Source organism: Lepidochelys kempii, chromosome 7 (genome assembly GCF_965140285.1).
Source record: "Lepidochelys kempii isolate rLepKem1 chromosome 7, rLepKem1.hap1, whole genome shotgun sequence".
In the NCBI taxonomy this organism is placed as follows: domain Eukaryota; kingdom Metazoa; phylum Chordata; order Testudines; family Cheloniidae; genus Lepidochelys; species Lepidochelys kempii.
The window spans coordinates 35212953-35227988 of NC_136386.1; the positions used below are offsets into that span (position 1 = coordinate 35212953).

At 40.5% G+C, this 15036-nt stretch overlaps 1 protein-coding gene across 1 annotated transcript in view; it reads left to right on the forward strand.

Annotated features, from left to right (window-relative positions):
* Window positions 1–343: 343 nt before the first annotated feature.
* WNT7A (Wnt family member 7A) overlaps window positions 344–15036 on the forward strand; it is a 49803-nt gene continuing 35110 nt past the window's right edge. The window contains exons 1-2 of the mRNA XM_073354859.2: window positions 344–616; window positions 2265–2491. Coding sequence (XP_073210960.1) covers window positions 546–616; window positions 2265–2491 — 298 coding nt within the window. The 5' untranslated portion in view covers window positions 344–545. The remainder of the gene's footprint in view (window positions 617–2264; window positions 2492–15036) is intronic.

Here is a 15036-nt window from a genome sequence, read left to right on the forward strand (position 1 = left end):
AGGAGAATCGGTGGTGCTTCTTTACAAGCAGGTGGTCTGTTTGCGCTTTCTTATTCCCTTCTCCCCCCTCACTCCCCCACCTCCCGGCTGGACAACTCCCTCCTTTGGAGAACACGCCCAAGTAGCTGAAGAAGAGAGGGGGAAAAAGAAGAGATAGATAGTAACATTGAACCTGAGGAGAGATCCAGAGCTGCTGCGTGCAGAGAGCGATCACTGCAGCCTATACATTCCCAGCACTAAAGTATTACGTGTGACAGGCATACAAATCCGGAATAAAAAGAAAAAGAGAGAGAGAGAGAGAGAGACAGACAGACACAGGGTGGGTGAGTGAGAGAGAGAGAGAGACCCAGCTGAGGGATATGGTGTTTGTCTCTTGGGATTTACAAACACACACCGCCTGTTCAGATCACAAGAGGGTTTGTCTGTTTTGTCTGCACTACCTTGACCCGGAGCTGCACTGTCTGAGGCAACGAGAAATTAACCAGCACGAATAGCATTAGAGGCATCCTTTTGCATGGTGATCTGAAAAACAGCAAACAAGGAATATGAACAGGAAAACAAGGCGTTGGATTTTCCATATCTTTCTGAGCCTAGGGATTGTATATATCAAAATTGGGTAAGTAACTTAAAAAAAAAAACCCCACACACAAACGATTTCTCTCTGCCTATCCTGTCCAGACCTGTTAATATTTATCTGGGAAAGTTTGGAAGACTGTTGTTATTTTTTATTAAAGACAGAGCAGAAATGCTATTGCCTTTCAGTGAATTCTTGGTGTGTCGTGTAGAGCTGGGGAATGTGAAAGTCATTGGTGATGTGCCGGAAGCATGACTGGAATGGCAATGTGCTGGGGTTATTTTTATGCTCTTTCTGTACCTACCGTATCCCCTGAAATCAAACCAAACTCTGCTTTCACATGCATGGCGAGTATCGCTTCAATGGGATCTGAAAGGACATTTGTCAGCCGTTCAGGAGAGCGAGCACCGGCGAGAGTGGCCGCCGGCTCCCTACCCTTTCCTCCCCCGGGACCTCCGGGGAAACCATCTCCTCTCTTCCCAGGTGCAAACTACTTGATGGACTGTTGCTGAGGGGGGATAAGGACCTGCGCCTGTCCCCTGGGCGCGCAACAGCGATCTCGCAGGGCCGCCATGGGTCACCCTGCCATTAGCTGCTGGACTGGTCAAAGTGGGCGCTTTTATTTATTAAAAGCAACGGGAAATAAAATACGCGCCAGCGCTCCGGCTATCCGGAGCCAGACCCGCTCCGCTCACTTGTAGATCAGCAGCACCTTTTAGCATTACACCTCACCCAAGTCAGAGGCGTTATTCTGCAAGGGCGGGGAGTGGGGCGGCAGCCCAGGATCGGAGGGGAGGGGCCGCTTTATTTTTCCTAACTGCACTAATTTAATAGCTTAATAAAACAATGACGATGATAATAATGATAACCCCCCAGCCCTTGGAGCGTGTGCCTGTTCTGGGCGCTAGAGTTGCATGCGCTCTAATTTATGAATCAGGAAGTTGGGTCACGTTATGGCAAAAGCCCACGCGCTCTTTATCTCTCTTTTAATTATAGACCGAAAAAAAAATGATGGGGGGGGGGAGGGGAGGGCGAGGCTCTGATGTCCGTGAAATTGATCCACTCTTTCCTTTAAACGTCATTATTCTAGTCTTATCCCCAGGCTCCGCAAGGGACGGTCTGGGGAGGGCAACAAGCCCAGCAGAAAGTTGGGGTGGTCTTGGCCAGGGGCTGGTTGAGTAAAATGATGGTTTGGTTTTGCTGGAGTATGTGCCGTAATCTATCAGTGGCATGAGCCAACAGCCGGGGGAGGGCTTTAAACGCACGGTGCCTCGTGAATACCCCAGCAGGGTTACAGAGGATGGGGCTTTCTCTGTCCTCCGCTGGGGGTCAGCCCCTTTATCTCCTTTACACCAGTCTATTGACTGACACAAAGCGGCCTGAAAACCGCTTGCTCCGGGGAGAGGTCACTAAAGGTACCGTCACAGCGTGAATGTGACAGGTTTCAGAGTAGCAGCCGTGTTAGTTGTTCGTCTCTTAGGTGCCACAAGTGCTCCTTTTCTTTTCGCGTGAATGTGGAAATCCTAGGTTGAAAGCGCTTTCAAGGCAGAGAACATGCTTTGAAGTGAGAAGATGCCTCCCTCTGAAAGCGCCTGTAAGAAGGCTGCCGCCTCAGGAATCGATTGGCTCTGAAAGCTGCGCTACTAATTTTATTTGTTCTGAGTCTTTCCCCCTTCTTCTCTCATTCCAGGGGTTTTTCCTCTGTGGTGGCTCTGGGGGCCAGCATCATCTGTAACAAGATCCCGGGTTTAGCTCCTAGACAGAGGGCAATCTGTCAGAGCAGACCCGATGCTATCATAGTGATCGGAGAAGGGTCTCAAATGGGAATCAACGAATGTCAATTTCAATTCCGAAATGGACGCTGGAATTGCTCTGCCTTGGGGGAAAGGACGGTCTTCGGAAAAGAGCTGAAAGTGGGTATGTTACCTCTTTACTGGTTATTGCAAGGTTTGGACCTGAAGTCCACCAAAAGGTTAGCAAAAAGGGTTTGGTACACATCAAAATGTCACAGAATCATACATGCTAGGGCTGGGAAAGACCTGCCAGGGCACCCAGTCTGTGCCAGCCAGTGCAGGATCAGTCCCTTTAGTGTATTTTCACCTGCCCCCTTCTCTAGGATTACCAAAATAGATATCTGTGAATTTTCCCTATAGGATATCTAGTGAAACCCTCCCAAATACTCTAAAAAAGCACTTATATAACAAATAAGCCATCTTCCTCTAAATATCCCACAGTCCTATACTTGTAAAGCCTGTGCCCTGTGCCTTTTTTCATGTATGTACAACACACAACAGGACTTGGAGATTTGGATCTGGTTAGGGGTTTTGTTGGGAGACAGGGTATTGAAGAGAAGCTAGGTTTTGGACTCTACACACAAAGCTCATGAGCCATTCTCTTTAGAGATCAGCCCCAAAGGGTGGACTATTTAGACCAGTTTTCAGAGTAGCAGCCGTGTTAATCTGTATTCGCAAAAAGAAAAGGAGTACTTGTGGCACCTTAGCGACTAACAAATTTATTTGAGCATAAGCTTTGGTGAGCTACATCGGATGAAGTGAGCTGTAGCTCACGAAAGCTTATGCTCAAATAAATTTGTTAGTCTCTAAGGTGCCACAATACTCCTTTTCTTTTTATTTAGACCAGTAAGCTCAAGAAAGCTGACTGTTTATTTGGTGAGAGATTGCTTCCTTCGAAAACAGAATCAGAAAACACACACCTGCCAGTTTAGAATTCAACCCAACCCAGACCTTAGATGCAGTTAATATCTGGGCATTCAAGTCTGAACCACATCCACAGTCAAAGGGGTTCTAATCTGATTTTCCAATTTGGGCTCATCTCTCTCAGTCATACATGTTGGGTTTTTTTTGTACTAACAGCTGAAGCTACATTTTAAAATTGCACTCAAATAGCATCAATAAAAATACAAATTTAGATGTGAGGAAATTTCTAAGGAAGGGGGAAACACTGTCTTCAGACCTAGTATTGTAGAACTTATGGCACCTGAGGGCTTCTTTGTGTTTGTTGATCATGTCATACTTGGGAACAGTGAGAAGAGTTAAGGATAAAATTTCAGCCTTAAGGGCCATAGTCACCTTTCAATTCCCAATTTAAAATGGTCACTGATACCATTATGAGTTCCATGTTCGACAGTAGAATCCACAGATCTGGGGTTCTATGCCTTGGACTGTGACAGTGCCCAGGGACCCAACGAGTTTAGATTCAGGAGGGAACGCTGTCATAATAGAGAGCTAAAGTATTCTGTGGGACTTGGGAAGCAAGATGTAGCATTGGCAAGGCAAGGAGCCAAGAGTGCCAGGGGCACTTTTACACCAGGAGTATTGGGCTCTTTGATTTGTTGTGCAGGGCCTTTGGTTCATTGTGAAGCCCTTTGGTTGGATTGGATTCAGGCCCCACTTTGTCTTAATCCAGCCAGGGCAGGTGGACCAGGGCAGGATATGGCCTAACTATAATACCGGTATGGCATTCCTTGTGCACCCAAGATACCTATCAAAGTCATTGGGATTGGTACACAAAGAATGCAGCATTGGCATCTATATAGCTGAAGTTCCTCACTTAGGCAGGTTTAAGTACATGTTTTAGTATTACTCAAATGTAGGTGTGTGTGATTTCCAGTGCTCATGGTTTTATGCAAGAACAAAAACAGGGAAAAGTCTGAAGATTTTTTATTGAAGGCCATTGGGCTCTCAACACCTCTGAAATCCGGCACTATGTCTCAGATTGGTCACCCAAAGACTGGGGCATACAACATTAGTGAATACTTCTCAAATTGTGTCCGTTACACTGGAAAACTGTAACTGCTTCAATAGAGTTGGCTCATTCTGGCCACTGATTTATGCAGGCACGTGTCTGACTGATCTCAACCATAGGTCTGCTTGGAAGGCTGGTAGGATTGGACCACTCTAATCCAACAGTTACATATATATCTGTAAAAAGAAAATGTGTGTGCCCAAGAGCAACAAACATGCAGAGTTATTGTGATATGTTGGGTAACACTGTCAGTTTTTTTCAAAATTGATTTAGCTGGTAGGCTATATTTAGGTACTTTTAAAGAAAGTCAATATTAAAGGAAGTGGATTTGATCCATCTTTGAAGTGTTACCTCATATCTAATTACCCATTATAATGTTTACATAGATAGGTGTATTCAAACATATCAGGCCAAAGTCATCCCTGGTGTAGCTCCATCAGAACTTATACCAGGATTGAACGTGGACCATAATGAACAAAACTCACTTAAAATGCATAAGTTTTATGTTCAGATTTAAACAATGTTTACACTTGCATTTCAAAATACACTATATGCATCTTGCTCGCAAAGTGCGTAAGAAAGACAATCAATCCCATGCAAAAAAGCAGCTTTTTTGGAGCTCAGGAGTATACCCTTGGGATCTTTAATGGCAAGTCTGATTTCAGTACAAACTGTTATGGCTGAGTTAACTCACTGAAAAATAGTGGGTCTATTGGGTGCCACTAAATATTAATAACATTAGTGACAGGTTTCAGAGTAACAGCCGTGTTAGTCTGTATTTGCAAAAAGAAAAGGAGTACTTGTGGCACCTTAGAGACTAACCAATTTATTTGAGCATCACGAAAGCTTATGCTCAAATAAATTGGTTAGTCTCTAAGGTGCCACAAGTACTCCTTTTCTTTTTGCAAATAACATTAGTGTAACCATTTGTGTTCTTCTCTGTTTCTTGTCTGTAACAGCATGTGTGGAAACCCTTGCACATTTGATTCAGACAATATCATTTTATAAGAAGATGGGGAAAAAATCATTCAGTTCCTAGGATTCTCTAAGCTGCTCACTGTTTTCCATTCCCCTTTATCAACTGTTCTTTCCATCTCCCGAAGCCCTGTAAAGAACCAGTAGGAACTACAATTTACAATAATCTAAGCTAATATTTCACTGTGTTAAGAAGGGCAAATCCTATACCTAGTAAATACAAAGGCCAGATTTAATGCCCACAACTAAGATAAGATAAAAGAGAAAGTCTCAGATTTGTTATCATAAATACTGGCAGTGGGGACAGGAATGACACATGCAATATGAAGTGTTAAACCTAAAATATCTCCCATATGGTAACCAATGCACTAATTACAATGCAATTGAATATTAATCTTCAAAATATTTTTCATTACTATATTTTTCTATATGAGTAGTAGCTGTAGATCTCTACTTTCTTATTCCTTTCACACGATTACTCCAGATTGCCATTAGAATGCTACAAGTGTAAAAGGTACTAAAATATTAGTTAACATGTGAACACTGATGATGTTTCTCAGTATGGTTGAATCTTTAAGATTGTTATCTTGGAAGTAGGCAGGATCCCACAACTGCAATTTGCAATAAAATCATTTGACCGCATGACATCATTCTGCCTTCTCTATTAGTTGAGTGCCATGTGACTTTAAAGTGGCATTGTGGTGCCTGTACTAAGATTAGGATGCAAATTCAAAAAGACTGTAATGTAACTTGTTGAAATGCATCATTCAGTGATTACAACATGGGCGTATATGTGTACTAATACTATACAAAGTACCCCAAAAGAAATTCTATCAGTCTGTGCCGATTCAGCCATACAACTCCTATGCTAACTGGAGTTGTGTGTGTAAATCTATGATAATAGGTTACCTTGACAACTGCATAGTCATGCATACTAGACTGTTCTATACTTAGTACCTATCTTTAAAAAAGGGAAACAAAGAAGACCTCAGGAACTATAGATCTCGTCACCCTAACTTCAATATCTGGAAAGATACTGGAACAAATTATTGAACAATCAATTACTGTGCATCTAGAGGATAATAGGGCGATAGCCAACATGGATTTGTCAAGAACAAATAATAATAAACCAACCTAAGTTCCTTCTTTGACAGGGTTACTGGCCTAACTAATGTGGGGAAGCAGTGATATATCTTGATTTTAGTAAGGCGTTTGACATATTATCACACAATATTCACAAGAAAATTAGGGAAATGTCATCTAGATGAAAATACTATACGGTGGGTGAACAACTGGTTGAAAGACCATACTCAAGTAGTCATCAATGGTTACTATTCAATATTTTCATTAATGACTTGAATAAATGAGGTGGAGAGTATGCTTATAACATTTGTGGATGACACCATGCAGGGAGGAATTGCAATCACTTTGGAGGAAAGGATTAGAATTCAAAATGACCTTGACAAATTGGTCTGAAATCAACAAGATGAACTTCAGTAAAGACAAGTGCAAAGTACTGCACTTAGGAAGGAAAAATTAAATGCACAAATACAAAGTGTGTATGACTGGCTAGTCAGTAGTACTGCTGAGAAGGATCTGGGGGTTATAGTGGATGAGAGTCAACAATGTGATGCAGTGGTGAAAAAGGCTAATATCATGCTAGAGTGTATTAAGAGGAGTAAGACATGGAAGGTAATTGTTCCACTCTACTCAGTGCTGGTAAGGTTCGAATGGATTATTATGTTCGGTTTTGGGTACCAAGCTTTAAGAAAGATGTGGACAAATTGGGAACAGTCCAGAGGAGAGCAACGAAAGTGATAAAAGGTTTAGAAAACCTTACCTATAAGGAAAGCTTAAAAAAACTGGATATGTTTAATCTTGAGAAAAGAAGAGAGAGAGGGGGGACCTTTTGAGGTCTTCAAATATATTAAGGGCTATTATAAAGAGGATGTAATCAACTGCCCTCTATGTGTATAGGTGGGACAAGAAATAATCATCTTAAACTGCAGCAAGGGAGATTTAGGTTAGAGATTAGGAAAAAACTTCCTAACTATAAATACTGTTAAGTACTAGAATGGGCTATCAAGGGAAGTTGTGGAATCCCCATTAAGAACAGAATAGACAAACACCTGTCAGACATGGTCTAAGTATATTTGATACTGCTTCAGTGCATGGGGATGGAGTAGATGATCTTTTGGGGTCGCCTCCAGCCCTATCTTTCTATGACATCAGATACAGTTTTATTATCAATCTGAATCCTGGGATATCATTATTTTATTACTTTTGTCTTTACTTGGTAGTCTGAATTCTGATATTGTGCAAGTGTAACCAAACTGATACAAGTTTAATTTTCTTTCTTTTGTTGATTCTGGACTGTGACTCAGGAGATCTGGGTTCTAATCCTAACTCTGCCATTGATCTGATGGGTAACACTGGGCAAGTCATGTCCCCTTCTCTCTGATTCACTTTATCCATCTGTAAAATATGGATAAAGATTTTGACCTCCTTTGTTAAGATCATTGAGGTCTATGAATGAAAAGCACCACATAAGAGCTAGATATTATTATTTGTAAACTTTTTTTGAGAAGTCACATATAACTTTGCTAATCTGTTTTTCAAAGATAGTTTTGGACAAAGGATTATAGCTAGTGACCACTTAAATTTATTCACTATCAACATGGCATATTTCTGTTCAGGTACTGGGTTCCCAAATATATTCACAGTGAGTCTTCATCCCATTTCCTGCATATATTTCATTTCTAGTGTTATACAGTATACAGTAGTTTGTCCTTCAAGAGCAAGACTTTACTGATATTTGAATATGGATATCTGGTCATAACAATTGGTAATGATAATGTCAATAACAGTGCAGGTGATGTGGTGATTCACTTATGAGTGTTTTTTAAATTAACAAATGCATAACGATGTCCACACTTCAGCATTTTGGGACTTTCCATCACCAAAGCCATAAAGTCTTCAGAGTAAGACAGCCCAAGGATTCTGCTCACATCTATTCAAATGAAGTGTCAGAGAGGATCCAAAGGCCTGACCATGCAGATGCGTCTTTTGCAACAACATGAAGCTCCAGTTTGGGCTTTCATGGAACTCTGAAAGAGCAAATTAAACCCTGAGGGGTTTCCACTGAATACTCAGCAGACCAACCCAGAGGATGTAATACCATGCACAGAGCAAACGTGAACCTGCTAATTGCCATAGCTATGACAGGACACGAACAGAGTGTTAATCTCTCAAACAACTGAGTCCTGACTCCTAGTTCCTGTGGCGATTAACTGCACCCAGAATACGAGAGTATCAAGCTGATGTGATGATGCAAGACACAAGGAAAAAGATGTTTCTGTTTCTGATTACCTTAATGACACTATGATACAGTTGTGCCTTTGCAATGTGACAAGACAAAGTTGAAAGCAAATTCAATGCAAGTCAATAGAAACCTGGCAAAACTAAAACCAACTTCAGTGAAGGTCTTTGAAGATCCTGTGACAGACATTAAACAGGAAGAACTTCAACACAAGTCTATTAAGACCCTATGACTCTGCCATAACGTGACACAGCAAAACTAAAAGTAATTTCAAGGCAAGTCTGTGGAGACTCCCCTCACTGAGACATTGCCTGTGAAAAACATTGAACACAACCTTTGGAGAGAGGACACGATGATCCGATTACACAGAAAACACATGAGACATTGCCATGCATGTGCCTGAGACTAAAAAAGTCAACTTTAGACAAAAGGATCTCACTGCAAATTTGAATGTTAAAAAACCTAAAAATAATGAAGACGTACATTATACAACAAAAGCAAGAATATCCTGAGTGACACATCTGCCAAACATTGTTAAATTAACTCATTGTGTTCATAACTTCCATCGTGATGGACAATCCTCTTGGCCTTGCCTATGCTAGCAAAAATGGGACCTTGGATTGATTGCTGGTACAGTCAATAGTGCAGCTTTAGTAGGCAGGGATGATTAGAAGAGACTGATAAATAGCTGAGTCCTGCTTACGCTGCAGCTGACAACATTGGTACCACTGGCAGAGCTCAACAAATGAGGACACATTTTGGGGAATGTATGTGCAGCCTCAGTGTGTGTGGGCGTGGGGTGGGGGGAGGGAGGCTCACTATAATGTGGAAAGTTACGTTCCACAGACCTTTATCCTGCACATACTACTCATGTGAGTAGTGCAACTGAAGTCAAAGGGACTACCCATGTGAATGACGTGAACAGAATCTGGCCCATGTGCATTACAATCGGCCAAATTCAGCACTGATTTGCACTTTGTGCAATACTTTTAACTTAGGGAGAATCTCAGTCAAAGAAGTTAAGTGATCTATGCAGGTTCATAGAGGGGACAAGGTGTTAGGAGTTATTAGCTCCTACCTACTTACATTCTCAGACCAACAGACCATGCTTCTCTTCCAGCAACATCCTTAACTCTTGTTCACTGAGTGATTTACATTCCACATAGTCTCATGATAGTAATGGGAGAGAAACTTCTTGGAGTGGTCTGAGTGAAAGTGGAGTCTTCCATTCTCACACTTCCCCATGAATGACAAATATTCTGAAGGCCAAATTATGCCCTCTGTAATACCAGTGTAACCCTCTTATCTTCCATGGGCTTGCAGTGTAACTAGCTAGCCTTGTAATTGGAATTTATTAAACAATTGTTTTGTAGATGCACAAAAGTGAAAAGAATTCAGCTCATTTTCCCATACCTGAGGTAGCAGGAGAAAAACGTAGTAACACTTATTTTGTCACTAATGTGTACAGATCTGACTTGCAGTAAACACACATCTGTCCAGTAAAAAAAATTACCATCTTTAGTCACTTTTCAGATTAGAAATGCATTTTCAATTATATCATTTCATCAGAATTATTTTTCTATCACGTCTTTGGACCAACATTTTTTGGTATTCAATTCCAGGGTAATTTCATGGGACAGGCTTTAAAATTTTTGATTTTTTGAATTCCAAAGAGCAAATATTAGGCCTAGGAGATCACAATAAAATGATTTGCAGAAGGAAAGTAGGTTAAAATTAAATTAGTTTTTATAGTCAGAGAGAAGATATTTGCCCAAGGAAACAAACAGGCAAAGCTGCCATCTTAGCAAAAGGTTTCTGTTTGGTATTGTGCCATTAATACAATACAGACCTTACTTTTTCCAAATGCAACCAGTAATTGATTAAAGATTTGCATATGCAGTAATGCAGGCTTAGTTATTCACCAGACAAAAAACTGTTCCTGCAAAAACAGAGGTGAGGCTGAAAATCTGGCATAATATATCTAAAAACCAGCATGTTGCTTTATGCCAAAGAGTCAATCTTTCTAGGCTGTGACTATCACAGTAAGATAAAAACATTGCCCCAAGGTCACATTAGTTGGAATTCACATCAGAAGGCTCTCATACCTGCCTTCAAATGTATCTTGTGAGTACATGTTTTAGAGAAACAAAAAGATTACATTACATTAGAACGTAGAATAACTAAATGCCTATTGCAGGGTCACTATATAGGGTTTTTCTGAAAGAAAATATAACTACATAAAACACATTTTGACACAGTGTCGTATAAGAAGTGAAGATATATAAAAGGGACGATCCATATCTTCTGAAATACCGAATGATAGGTCTGATTTTACAATATCTGTGCCTTGAGTAACTATTTTATACACTTAAAATAGAATTTGCTTTTGAAATGGAATATACCTGTTTGTATCCCATTTCAGAATTTCATATTATTAATCTGTGTTGATGAAACATCATAAAATGTAGACTGATAAATGGGCAATAACTAAAGCCTCTGAAGATGGGAAATATTTCCTGCTTACCTTTTTAAATACAATTCACCCTATTTCTTTAAACTGGTGAGCTAAGAATTTTTAATTTGGCATCCTCAACTTCATTTCAAGTCAGCAGAATTACTGGGAGCTCTCAGCACCCAGGTTTAGGCCCTTAACTGGAAAAATGGTCATACTTTAATTTTTAAAGCTGCCTTTTAAAATTAATTACACATGCTACTTTAAGAATCAAGCCCGTGCGCGCTCTCTTGCTCTCAAAAAGGCAGACCGAGATAAGTAGTCAGAGGATGAGTTCTGCTCTCCATTTTACTAGCTATGAATTATGATCTCTATAGAGATGTGAAGTAATGTTAGTCATGGCACATAATTGGCAAGGTACGCTGTATTTTCCATCTTTCTATTTTCACAATCAACATATATTTCAGTTCATGTCACTGCAGATAACTCCCTCCCTGACCCCTTGGCTTTAAATAGCAGAAAATACAACGTATGTTTTCCAGTGAGATAAATACAAATTTGTCTTTTTTATTTCCCAGATTAGTCAATTTATGGTTGGGCTGATATGGGGGGAACAACACTTTTTAAAAATATACTTAGAATCTTAGAGTTGAGCTGCTCAACACCACCAGCTCTCACTGACTTCTTTGGGAGTGGAGGGCACTCAGCACCTTACAGGATTAGATCCTAATTTCCTATGTAATGCCAAACATACCCTGATTATTACGGCACTGATACACATACATTTTACAAAAGGGTTTAATTTAAATTAATTACAAATGAAGAACTCTCTTTTAAAGAAGAACAGAAATGTTTGGGGCAGGGGGGAAAAGACTGGCAATCCCAAATCAAGTAACAGAATATGGATCTATGTTTGCCTCAAGTACACAAACAGATCCCGCACTGACTTGCCAGATCCCAGTCCTGTCAACACTTTATTCATGGAGGTAAAGTGATGGATGTGCAGGTTTGTAGGATTAGGGCTGTAGTGTACAGTACACATTTCCTATAGTTACATTAAATGTTAGAAGAGCCACACTGTGGCCAACTTAACAAGTGTTAAGTTTATGCTGCACTCTCTTCTTGACTTCAGTAGCTGTTCTGTGCAAGAAGCAACTGTCATACATACACTTTTAAGTACAAATAAACACATTTAAAAACTAAAAGGGTCAAAACATTATTCCCTCATTCAAGTATTTGCTAAATCTGAGTTCAAAGTTTCCCCCTGAAGCAGCTGATGGTGTAACTGATGCTAAACTCACAGAAGTTCGAGATAGAAGAGAACTAGTAGATCACCAAGCCCATCCCCTGAAAGGTCAGGATATTGTTCTTTTCATAGAATATAACTTTGCTTTAGATGTTGCAAGAAAAACACAAGAACCTGAAAGCATGAATTTGTGTCTTGGCAGCTAAAAGACGTAACACCACTCCTTAAGTATTTTTTACCTACTGTTTATGGCATATTTCATACCCTTTATTTCTATGTATTTAATAATCATCAGAACAAGTGATCTCTTCACCAAAAAGCACTTCATATTTGACCATGCACTGATATCTTGGTATTGCTTGTCTATCTATGGATTTGTACTGCCCAAACAAAAGAATTCTTCGTGTTTTACAGCTTACTAAATACTTGATCTGATATTCAGCAACAGAGGGAGTTTCCATTCATAAAGTGTGAGCAGTATGGAACTGGTGGTATTTATGGTTTAGTTTATTCATGATAATCCCAGTGCTTCTATTTATGACATGTAATGAGCTTTCTCAGCATCTCCTGTGGTTGGTATTACTGTGCAGTCCTTGGTGACAGGACTGAAGACAGCTTTGGAATTATCACATGTTACAATGAGAAGGATCTATTCCATTGTCCAAAGACAGAACTCCAGTGAATCAGAAGACAGATAAGGCACTACCAGTTGCTCTGTGATAGTGAAGTCTCAATGGTTTTTAGAGCCATGAATACCAAACTATATTCCATCAAAGCAAACAGTACTATGGTACTGGTAGAGCAAGACATGTGGGAGAGCAAGAATTTCTTCCAATAGCCCAGTGCATAGGTTAAGTCCAGAAGAAAGTAGAAAAAGCAGAAGATATTCATGTCCAACACTGAAGAAGAAACCCGTGTTCCTAGAGCACTGAAGCACTTGTTCAAGTATAGTTCAGCTTAACGTAAAGATTGTACCTGTAATGTAGCCAAGATCAGAAACAGCTTGATCATCTCCCATGTAATTACAGGTGCAACCTTTACTTGCACAAATAGATATTTTTCTAAAGGTTTCTAAAATCTGATGTTCTAAAGTTATTATCCTTTGTAGGCCTTGCTCACCATAGACAAAAAGGAGGGAATAAGTTACTAGCTGGTTAGGAGGCTTAAGGACAATTTCCTCACTGTGACTTTGTCTCTATGCTTGAATTTCTCCCCCATCCCTGTCTTTAGCTTTGCAGCAACTTTTGCAAAGCAGAAAGAGTGGAGAGTAGGGCAGTGTACCAGTCCATCAATTGACTTCTTAGCCTAAGTGGATTTTGCCAAGTTGTTTATAAGTATTTATGCAATACAAGCCAAAATATGGCTTCCCCTTCATGGGCACTTCATGGGAACAAGAGGCAGACATAATGCAGCTGCTTGGGAGAGCGTGGGGAAGATTGAGGGGTAGCCTAGCATTACTAGAGGGGTGCTGCATATCCTAACGGGGGCACGTCAAAATGAGTTTAACTCTAGCTAGAGTACCAGTCAGTACAAGCTACAACTTTTGTACAAGAGTAGAGAACTCTCCACCCTCCCCCAGCAATCCTAGGAGGCTTATGTAGGCACCACACCTCATTCCACCCCCCACTCAGATGCCCCAGGCATTCTGCACCCCAGCACTCCATTGGCTGGAAGAACCATAATTTGGATGTATGACATTTCCTTCACTGACCCAACCTCCTGGATTGTGGTTTGCATGGATCCTACTCATCCCCTCTTAGTTTGTTCATTGTATAGATTTATATTAAATTGAAGCTCCAAGAGGAGTTGTAAGTAAAGATTATTAAGATTTGCTATGGATGTCACCACCTTGCAAATATTTTTTTTTTAATTTCTGGGTCCCTTTCTGATGTTTTTAGCTGTTGGGTTGGAGGATTGTTCATGTGACATATTTCCAGTCTGGCAGATCATTCCTATGAATATATTCTGTCTCTTCAGAGTTCCCCCTTAAGACATGCTCTTTCGCTTTTACACCCCATGTCTGACTTTCTTAGGCATTTACAGAGTGCCAAGCAATGCTGTTTGGGGTTCTCCAACCTTTCAGGTTCTACAGATGAGAGAGGATCACTGAAACAAGCTTTCCTAATCACCCTCCTTCCCCCAGGGAAAGTGTTGTGAGTGTTCTGGATATCCCCCAAAGAGGGCTCCATGGTTAATAGTGTGGAAACCACTGCTCTGAGCCCTATTCATCTTTCCCTTCCTTCTTTACAGCATCCCTTTGTCATCCCCTCACAATAAAAACTTGGCAGGAATAATTACTTGCTTCTTTGCCCTTGCTTTTCTTTGACTCTAACAATCTTTTTATGCCACTTTACCTCTTTTCCTTGTACAAGTGTTTCTGGTCCCGTCTATAAAGCACTTTTGATGCTATAATCATCAGTAGCTCTGGATTTAAAAATACTTCTACTACTACTAAAATAACTGCACTGGCTTGAGGTTAAAGCCTGAGCCCTTAGAATGGTACTTCTAGCAATAAGAACGCGAATTTTACACTGCTAAATCTTTGCAGGAAAGTGAAGGTAAGGGAGCTAATTTGGCTGTGAGATGCATATACATACATTCCTGACAGATGGAGGAAGTAGAGTGAAATTATTCCACTTTAGTTCTGGCTCTTTCAAAACTCACCGTGGGTTGTTCCCCATGTTGTCCTTACATGGTGCTGTAGC